Here is an 11140-nt window from a genome sequence, read left to right on the forward strand (position 1 = left end):
TGTTTTCTGAAAAAAAAAAAATTGTATGTTTGTTACAACTTTCAAATCAAACCTTAAACTATGTTTCCTTGTGTATCTTCACCTACTAGATATGTAAAACAAAAGTTGGTTTGGCCTACTTGACATACACATTGTCACATACTTTTAGAGTTGTCTATTGTTGGTAGACATGACCATGAGGGTTTGTTAACATATTTTGGTTGTAAATATAACTTAGTGTTGCTTGATCAAATTCAGCTGTTAGCTGTGACAACTGAAATTTTTCGTGCATTGAAAAGAGGTTTTTTTTCGCACTGCCAGTTGATATTTTGATAGTGTTCAGTTTGGAAAAGGTGATACACACTGTATCATTCCCTCTGATACACGAGACAGGGACATTGTGCGCCACATCCCAGGTGTCCCTGATGGTGCTAAAAGGGATGTAAAATCAGATACACTGCGCATTGTCTGTCATATCTGAAAGTTTAGATAATGTGTTTATTATTATACCCCACCACAAAGTGGAAGGGGGATATAGGAATGGGTGCTGTCCGTATGTCCTTCCGTTCTTCCATCCGTCCATCACATTTCATTTTCGGAGCAGAACTCAAAAACCATGAGAGATATCTGAACCAAACTTAACACATAGATAGGTCTAGTGGTCAACTGATGCTTTTGATAGTTTGGGTTTTTTGAAAAAATTACTTTCTTAGTTTCCATGGCAACGACTTTGACTTAGACTGAAAATGGTGGTAGTGCTCCACATAACCAGACACGTCATATTGGCAGGGGATATGAGTATTTCATGCTTTTAAAAATATTTTTGGACACGTTCCATGACACGGAACCAAGTGTGAATGTTAACATGGTTGCCCTCTCATGCAGCTACCAGAGCAAGACAGCCTCCAACATCCTGGACACGATCCTCCAGATTCAACCCAAGGACAGCAGCGGCGGCACGGGGGAGACCCGCGAGTCCATCGTCTACCGCCTCTGTGACGACATGTTGGACAAACTACCGGCTGACTACATCCCGTTCGAGGTCCAGAACAGACTCCAAAAGATGGGCATCCTGCAGCCCATGAACATCTTCCTGAGGCAGGAGATTGACAGGATGCAGAAAGTCATCACGTTGGTGCGCCTGACCTTGACCGACCTCAAGTTGGCCATTGACGGCACCATCATCATGAGTGAGACTTTGAGAGATGCCTTGGACTCCATGTATGATGCTAGGATTCCCAAGGCGTGGCAGAAGGTGGGTGCAGTTTCAGGAGGAAATTTATGAATGCTACTAAAAATATCTACTTCTAAGGCTAACAAAATAAAAGAATTTGTTCTCAGGCAATGGCTATTGAAAATTTAGTGTGGGTGGGCAATTTTTTTATTTGGGTTGCTCAAACTAGTATGTAACCAAATAAACTGTTGGGAAAGGGCCTCTCTACATATATGTATTCCTTGTAATCCTCTCTATATTGGATCACATTGTGTATAAATATTGTAGCATTTCACTGCCGGGGTCGTGTGGTCGAGACTCAGAATTTGTATATACTACTCAAAAGAAGTTCAGGAACACTGATTCTCATGGCATGACAGATTAACTATTGTCGTCTGAAAGAATTGGGTGTTTTTTAACTTCTTTTGAGTAGTAGAGGGCTCGTCACGCCAAAGACCCGCGTTCGATTCCTCAGATATGTACAATGTGTGAAGCCCATTTTCCAGTGTTCCCCGGTGTGACATTGCTGGAATAATGCTTAAAGTGGCGTAAAACCATACTCACTCTTTGAGTAGTAGCCAGGTAGACTTATAAAATAATATTTGGCGCTGATTATGTATTGTTATGTATAGAAAATTCATTGGTGTACATGTAATTTTCAAAAGGGTTGTTCCCTTGGATCCCTTGACTCTGCCTATGATCATGTGACCTAGCTATGATCATGTGACCTAGCTATGATCATGTAACCTTGCTTTCTCAGATATCCTGGGACTCCAGCACTCTGGGTTTCTGGTTCACGGAGCTCATTGACCGTAACAGTCAGTTCAACACTTGGTGTTTCGATGGCCGACCACACACGTTCTGGATGACCGGTTTCTTCAACCCACAGGGATTCCTCACGGCCATGCGACAGGTCAGAACAAAATGATACAAATATTTTGTGGTTCCTTTCTTTCAATTCTGTATATGAGAAGGATCAATTTCGGAGTTGACTGAAAAACGATAGAATTGCATCATATCAGGTTGATTTTATTTCTGTGTAATAATTATCTCATTAAAATCAGATCTTCTAGCTCGCTAACACTATACAAAGGACATCCCATTACAGGTCATGTCTGAATGATCTTTCGTAAGCTTTGACTGACCAATGAAATGACTACCAACATTTGCCATTCAGTTCTCAAGCTTTACGGTGCCAGTTTACAACTGGTGACTTCCATTCTAAAATACCCTTTGAAAAATGTTGATTCAAAATTTGAAAATGGAACAAAAGAAATTTTCTAAATGACTATAATAGATGGTTAAGAATGTGTGGCAGTTCTTACCATGGTCCGTGGAAAGTCTCTCTTTTTTAAATGTTTATCCCACAGAAGCGAGAGTTAGACGATTTTGATGGAATCTGTTGTATAGCCCTAAACTGTCGTTAGAAATAACACGTTAATCTTTTCAAGGTTTCCATGATTAGAAAACATTATCCGACTGTCACTTTCCCTATGTGGTAAGCAACGTTCTGATTGGTTGGATGAGATGTTGTTCCGATGTGACCCGAACCTGAGGTCTGATGTAAATGAGATTGGTGTCATGACTGACTGAGGTCTGATGTAAATGAGATTGGTGTCATGACTGACTGAGGTCTGATGTAAATGAGATTGGTGTCATGACTGACTGAGGTCTGATGTAAATGAGATTGGTGTCATGACTGACTGAGGTCTGATGTAAATGAGATTGGTGTCATGACTGACTGAGGTCTGATGTAAATGAGATTGGTGTCATGACTGACTGAGGTCTGATGTAAATGAGATTGGTGTCATGGCTGACTGAGGTCTGATGTAAATGAGATTGGTGTCATGACTGACTGAGGTCTGATGTTAATGAGATTGGTGTCATGACTGACTTAGGTCTGATGTAAATTAGATTAGTGTCATGACTGACTTAGGTCTGATGTAAATGAGATTGGTGTCATGACTGACTTAGGTCTGATGTAAATGAGATTGGTGTCATGACTGACTGAGGTCTGATGTAAATGAGATTGGTGTCATGACTGACTGAGGTCTGATGTAAATGAGATTGGTGTCATGACTTAACATACATACATACTTCTCTATATGTTTCTATGGTTCGCGTTTCTCTTGGTGGTGAGTACAATGTGTATTTGAATTTTGTGTGAAGGGAAGTAAACTCTATTAACACGTCACCTCTGTCTACAGGAAGTTACACGTGCTCACAAGGGATGGGCCTTGGACACCGTCATCCTCCATAACGACGTCACCAAGTATAACCGGGACGATGTCACTCAGCCACCAACAGAGGGCGTGTACGTGTACGGTCTGTACCTAGAGGGCGCTGGCTGGGACCGGAGAGGAAGCAAGCTCATTGAACCCAAACCCAAGGTGCTGTTCGAGCAGATGCCAGTCATCCACATCTACGCCATCAACAGCACGTCCGGGACAACTGATGCACGCATGTACTATTGTCCTATCTACAAGAAGCCACAGCGTACAGATCTCACGTACATCGCTGGCGTCATCCTGAAGACGAACCAGCCGCCAGATCACTGGGTGTTGCGTGGCGTGGCCCTCCTGTGTGACATCAAATAAAGGAACATTCACGTCAGCAGACTTTTCATTTTGAGAAATAATTGATCCACTTTGTGATCTGAGTTTACTACTTCAAAATATTGTGAATAGCCGTAGTTTAAGATTTACCATATTTCTTATTATATTTTCCATTTTTGGAAAATGGTCTTGATTCACATATGTTTAAAGTATTGCCTTGCTTTGCTTAGAAAGCATTTATATCAAACTCTATTAACAGAATCAACTTCTTTGTTATGACATTTTTTTGTCAAAAAGTACAATTCTTCGGAACAATGTTACCATATGTGAGTTACTGGACACAATCGACAGCAGATTGTGTTGCTCTTGAATTGCCATGAGCCGGTGTAGAATTGAATTGAACAACTGGTTATAAATGCTTTAACTTCTTGTCATGATGAAAATGTGACGGATTAAAAAACTACATGCACAAACTATTGCATGGTATTTTTATTCCGATCATCAACATTATACTAAAAAAAGCAGCCAGTTTCTATGTATAATATTTCTTAAATGGATAATTTTGATGTGACAATAGCCTTTCAAAAAGGCTGGGTTTCTGAACTGATCAGAAAATATTGAATTTTGTCTTCATACAGTCCGTCCATGTTTCATTGCACAAACATTCTTCTATTGTGATGAATTTTGATTAGCAGTCATGTCAAGTATCCGTGATAAAAACTGTTTTAAATATCTTGTGTATATTTATTTGGAACCATCCATTGTATCCACTGTCAGTATTTCTGGAAGCCCCTCCACACTGTGATAAAACATTTATACACTCACCATGTGTTTAGCTGGTAGATATGTTGTAATAAAGATAGTGCTTCTACTCAGGGGTGGTATGTATGTGTTATTACATGCAGTACATAGTAGAGCAATTGTACTAACACGCGCATAGCATCTGTGTGTTATGTTTCATTAACAGGCAAGACAATTTTGTCTTCTCTTTCATGGATAAGCCTTCCCTTGAAGTTAAGGTGAAAAAATATATTATAAAAATGCGTTCAATTAAGTTTTTATTTATTTGGTTCAATCTGAATTGTACGGTTTTTCATTAGATATTAAAGATGACCTGATTTTTTATAAGACCTTAAAACTAGAAACAAAAATTGTTCTTGTCTGACCATTATTGAATAATATTTCAGAAGTGTAGATAAAATTAGGTGATGACTATCCATAGCATTTACATTCCTTGTAGTGATTGTATTACAACTTATTGCAATAATATCCAGAGTAGTGATATTTATTCGGCATTTGTAATAACAGATTTCCCAAACAGTATTTCAGTTTTATGTAACTTCAGTATTCAACCTGACGTGATGAAGCTCCTAGTCCAGAGTTGTCTCCCTTTGCTGTATTCCTCTAGGCCCAACTCCAGAGTTGTCTCCCTTTGCTGTATTCCCTCTAGGATGTGTGTACAACGAACTGTGATAATGAAACTGTCTTCATTTAATTGGCTGATCTATTTTACTATTTATTGCCCTGTACAGAATTGTTATTTCTTATACCTGTTTAGTTTCATCCTAATGCCCTATACTTCCATGTTTATTTTCTGTCTGAAGTTTATGGAATAAACTTTCATAACTAATGCTGTCAAGAATTCTTCTTCATCGTTTCAAGTGGTGACAGTCATTAACTTGGAATAATTCTGCTGGTCTGCAGTATCATAATGCTTCGATGGGTTGGGTTGCTGAAGATCAACTGTCACCCAGGTTTTCACAGGTTCATCTGTTGACCAACCTGAGGTACTCTCGGAACCCCCGGGGCGGTGGGGTAGCCTAGTGGTTAAAGCATTTGCTCGTCACTCCCAAGTCCTGGGTTTGATTCCCCACATGAGTACAATGTGTAAAGCCCATTTCTGGTGTGCCCCGCCGTGATATTGCTGGAATATAATAAGTGGCATAAAACCATGCTCATTCACTCAAAAGATGATGACTTGATCATAGTGACCTTGTTGGCTGATATGCCTGGAACACGAACACTTTAACCGCTAGGCTACCCCACCGCCCTGATCATCTTCTGAAGATACCATGAATGAGGACAAGCACTTTTGGAGATCATTCGGTTGCAAAAGCTGGCCCAACTTTATGGAACTCTCTGTCACTTAACATATGAAGTATCAAAGATGTGGAAACATTCAGGTCAATGCCAAAAATATCTGTCTTCGGTGAGTGAGTTGGATTTAACGCCGCTTTTAACAGTATTGCAGTTATATCATGGCGTGTCAGCTTGATGTGGGAGGAAAGCCCGAAGTGATGCAGGACTCAGACGTTTACAACCTAGAAACATAATCGAGGTGAACTGGGATTCGTACCCACAATCATAGGTTTCTGGCGTGCCCAAGGGACGTAACCCTGCACAGCGAATCGCGGCACCTTAGACGACTGGGCCATCCGTGACCCCGAATCCTCCTAGAAACTGCTCCAATAAGTGCCCCCTGACCAACTACAATACCAATCTGTAAGTAATCTTTATAAACATTCCCTACAAAGACTGAAAAGTTACATAATGACAGTCCATAATTTCTCATGTATGTTATATTTTTACATAACACAGCAGCGAGGAAGGAGTATATAACTGCCTTATAACAATCAAGTATTGAAAAACTTTTAGTTTCATCAATTAATAATTTTTTAATTTGAAGTTTTCACGATATACGGCTTTTCCATTGGACGAGAGGCGGTCACATGACCGCGAAATTGACGTTCATAAGTGTATGAACGACACAATTTGACGTTCATACGTTTTTCAGGAGACCGTGTTCTTGAAATGACATAAACACTGACGGACTACTTCCACATTCCTGGGGAAACCCCTGGGAATTCCCTAGCACGAAAACACACATAAGCGTTCTTTCTGATCATTTAGAACCTTTATTCTTGGTCTCAGCGTTTCAGTATACATTGAGAAATGTCAGAGAGCGTGACTGCATGATTGTTCACGAATATCCTCTCTGCGGCCTATACTAATGAACAAACGATGAAATGCACATCTAAACTATCGTAGTGTCGACTCGATCCGTGCCTAGGCTGACATTGACCGTCTCCAGCAATCTATGAATTTACCTTAGTGTCTGTTTGACGCATCTTTATTCACCTTTCAATGATCGGCCAGTTGATCAATGATGACTAACACATGCAACCGCCACACGTTCATTAACAACTTTTTTTTTCGAAATCTCTCCCGTCACGTTTATCGTGTCTGCCATTTTGACGTCTTGTACTTGATGTAAATGTATTACGACGCGCTGTCATTGTGACTGACTTACAAAAGTAGTTCTATACAGACCTTTCTCATCTTATGAGGATATGATTTGAACACACGTGCTGCTTAAGATGTTTCTGAAGAGCAAGTTGTGCATCCATACGCCCACGTCACCTCTTTTTTTGAGGAACTATTTTACTCCGCGATATAGCTGGTTGTTGTATGGCTGTCAGTGTAAACATGAAGTCACACATACTAAATAAAATTGTGTTTAGATCTTGGCCTACATCCTTAGAGGTAAGAAATTGTGATAAAAAATTATAAGAATTGACTTTCATTTTGTGTGAGTTCATTGGAGTATGAACCTTCATAGAGTGAGGGCCAAACATTGTATGAACGTCGTCGCAAGCTCCGACGTTCATACAGTTTGGCCCTCACTCTATGAAGGTTCATACTCCAATGAACTCACACAAAGTGAAGGTCAATTCTTAATTGAACTAGGTAGTTCATCCACTTCTGCACAATCTCTGAAAAAAGACTTGAGTCGTTGTGTAATAAGCCCTCCCCCCACATAAATCTTTTAAGCATTTATTAAGGCAAACATGGTGTACATTACACCAAAAGTCAGTAAGGGGCTGTTTTTCCATCACAACAGACGCAACAGTGAGTGTAAGAAAGGACTTCGGAGCACCTTTAGAATACAGTACCGTAACTTCTCGTGAGGACGATCTCTGCCGAAGGTCACATGTCACAAGACAAGCAACCAGTTTTAGTGAGAATCCGTCGGACGCGAACCCGCGACCTTCGGATTATTAGCCTGACAGCTAACCGACTGAGCTACGTCCACACTGTTAAACTTAGTGCAAATCTACCTAGTCATGCCTATGACGTTACGGAACTGAACGAAAAGGGTCGAATAGGTGACGGACACTTACGAAGGTTACGGGTGGGCATGGTGTCTCGTGACTTTAGTCTACGGACACTTACGAATGATCCCGATGCCATTTGGCACACTCGTCCCATTCCGTAATCTACAAGATACCGGGTGGTGAGGAATGAGCCGATATGCTGCGAACTGAAAACGGCTCCAGGCGTCAGACGTCAGACGTCGAACTCGCGAGTGCGCATGAATGATATGGTATTTAATAATTCGTCGGGTGATTTTTGTGACAGAAAAGAGTGGTAGGGAACACTGTAAGGATGATGTGGATAAAAGTAAGGAACGATGGAGGAATAAGCATGACTAGTGACGACACAACGGTGAGTTCGCTTTTGAATCAGTACTGAAAAATGTAGCCGGTGAAAGTGGCTTGTGTGAATGTTCCGGGACAGTTTCCAGTTGCCAAAATATTCGACACAAAACCATTTCATCCTTTTTACTCGACGTTTTTAACCCTAACCCTAACCCTATAATAGCCACTAAATGAGTACCTAGCCCCTAACCCTAATGATCGTAAAGGGGTGATTGATCGTAAAGGGGATCCAAGGGTTAAGGATAGACTTAGGGTAATCTAATAGCCACTAAACCGGTTCCTAACCCTAATGATCGTAAAGGGGTGAATTATTGTAAAGGGGATCCAAGGGCTAAGGATAGAGTTCGGGGTAACCTACCCTAACACTGGCGACATTTGGATGTGTTCAGCACCACTAAATATCCCTAACAAACTACATTCTTTTGCATAACAATGAAAATTAATGCACCGAAAAAATAATATATGTATCCCCCCATTTATAACCCTTTTAGCCACTTGAATTACGAGAAAAACGAAATAAAAAATAAATAAAAAATAAAAGTGCTTTCGTAAACTAGCGCTTGCTATAAAATGCGCCGCCGCAGTCTATATTCAGTAAACAAATATTCAAAACTCTCCACAGCGCTTGGCATATTCAATGACATTTCGTGTAGAGAAGATAGATCACTGGGAGGAGCTTATGCACACTCGATGACCCCTGACGTCACAGGGCATTGTTTCGCCGGTGTGACTGGCAACAAATTACGTCATAGGGTATGATCACGTGTTTGAAAAGTTTGTGGTACTGTATTCTAAAGGTAGGCCAGGACCTCAATTTATTCTGACATGAAAACATATCAAGCAAGCTTGAAACATCTCCAAACAACAGTATAAAGTATAAAGTCAATTTGGTCAATGTTCTTCTCATTACACCATACCATGCTATGACAAAAATCTTAATGGATGAAGAGCCTTGTTTTCAACAAAAACATTGGACCAAATGTAAGGCAAATTGACCACTCACCTCTGTTGATGCCCACAACCCACATGATACAGTGTTGTGATACTATAGTTGTGCAATAATCAAACATGAAAGGACATTTGTGTTGACTGTCTGTGTGAAATACTTCACTTCATCATCCATATTATCAAGTATCATCAAGGGCACCAAGTCTGATCACCCGATTCCGTTAGTCGCCACTTATGACAAGCATGGGTTGTGGAAGACCTATTGTAACCCGGATCTTCACGGAGGGGATATCATGGTATATTCCACTGACCATCTGATATAACATGGCGCCACATTCATATTACCGTATTCGACGTAATAAGCGCCCAGGGCGCTCTCAAAATTAGAAATAGGGGGCTCTTATTAGAATATTATTTTGGTGAAAAAAAAACAGAGTTGAAAGATAAATTTCATGGTTATGCTGACAGCCTGAAATGTTCATGTACGACGGATATATTTTTCCAGAATTTTATTGCCCATAATTAAGGGTGCATATAGCACACGAGTGCGTATTATACGCGAATAAATTAGTCTTGTGTACATTGATCAATTGGAAGGGTTGCTAATTGGGATTGTTCACCAGCCAATATATCAGCAAATGGCACCGTGGGCGCTTATTAAAGCGGGGCACTTATTACGTCGAATACGGTATATTTATCACATATTGCGAGTATGTATTGATTGTGTTCTGTGGGATTGAAATAATTATGCCAGGTACATAAGACTTACTGGTGTGAAATACTTCTACAAAAACAGTGTATTATTTGTTTGTTTGTTTGTTGTTTAACACCACACTAAGCAATATTCCACCTATATGACTGCATTTGTAAATAATCATGTCTGGACCAGACGATCCAGTGATTGACATCATGAGGTCCACACAATTGGGGTACGATGACATGCATCAACCAAGTCAGTGAGCCTGACCACCTAATCCCATTAGTTGCCTCTTACGACAAAGATAGTCGCCTTTTACGGCAAGCATGGGTTGCTGAAGACCTCCCTTACCCCAGATCTTCACGGGTATTATGATATACTACTAACATGTGGTAGGGATACTGGGATATTTCATACTGTGACGTACCACAACAACAACTTACAGAACTGTGCAATCAACTTGGAATGAAGCTACACATGCTTCAATTCCATGGCAATATTAAATATTGACATGACAACATATCCAAGCAATCATGCAGTCAAGTTGGGTAGTGTATCATGATGACAATAGGGGCCGGCACCATGCATTCCCCCTCCCAGGTACCGGTATATATAGCATGACATGACGTTTCCTACACTTTATGTTCACTTCAATCTAGAATACCACTTGTTACTTTGTACGAGAAGGCATTGTCTACTTGTGTAAATATACAACTGAAAAGAAGGCCTTACTGTCCTAACACCATGAGTTGAACACGAGGGCATCTCTGGACATGGTCCTTCATTATCTGGCTGGCTCTGGACGAGGCAGCTACACTCTATCACGTGCAAACACTTCGCGACCACATTCAGTCTCATTCTCAACTGCAGCCAAATGAAACAATCTCCCTCAAGTTTACATTGTCCATTGATTCAAAACAAATCTCAAATGCAAACACAGAAACATATATTGCTACAGAGGTTGCTCAGCAACAGTACAAACTAGGCTACGATAGCAACACAGTGCTCAGCAACAGTACATGCCAGGATACCATGGCAACAGAGAGCTCAGTAACAGTACTTGCCAGGGTACCATGGCAACAGAGTGCTCAGCAACAGTACATGCCAGGATACCATGGCAACAGAGTGCTCAGCAACAGTACATGCCAGGATACCATGGCAACAGAGTGCTCAGCAACAGTACATACCAGGATACCATGGCAACAGATTGCTCAGCAACAGTACATACCAGGATACCATAGCAACAGAG

General features: G+C 40.7%; 1 protein-coding gene across 3 annotated transcripts in view; it reads left to right on the forward strand.

Moving 5' to 3' along the window:
• The window catches only part of LOC139454528 (dynein axonemal heavy chain 5-like), a 106210-nt gene extending 100872 nt beyond the window's left edge, over window positions 1-5338 (forward strand). For all 3 annotated transcript variants that reach the window (XM_071236301.1, XM_071236300.1, XM_071236302.1), the window contains exons 65-67: window positions 865-1234; window positions 1953-2105; window positions 3400-5338. In XM_071236301.1, coding sequence (XP_071092402.1) covers window positions 865-1234; window positions 1953-2105; window positions 3400-3789 — 913 coding nt within the window. In that variant the 3' untranslated portion in view covers window positions 3790-5338. The remainder of the gene's footprint in view (window positions 1-864; window positions 1235-1952; window positions 2106-3399) is intronic.
• The last annotated feature ends 5802 nt before the right edge of the window (window positions 5339-11140 follow it).

Source organism: Haliotis cracherodii, unplaced genomic scaffold, assembly GCF_022045235.1.
Source record: "Haliotis cracherodii isolate W230 unplaced genomic scaffold, xgHalCrac1.p SCAF_10, whole genome shotgun sequence".
NCBI classification, from domain to species: Eukaryota; Metazoa; Mollusca; class Gastropoda; order Lepetellida; family Haliotidae; genus Haliotis; species Haliotis cracherodii.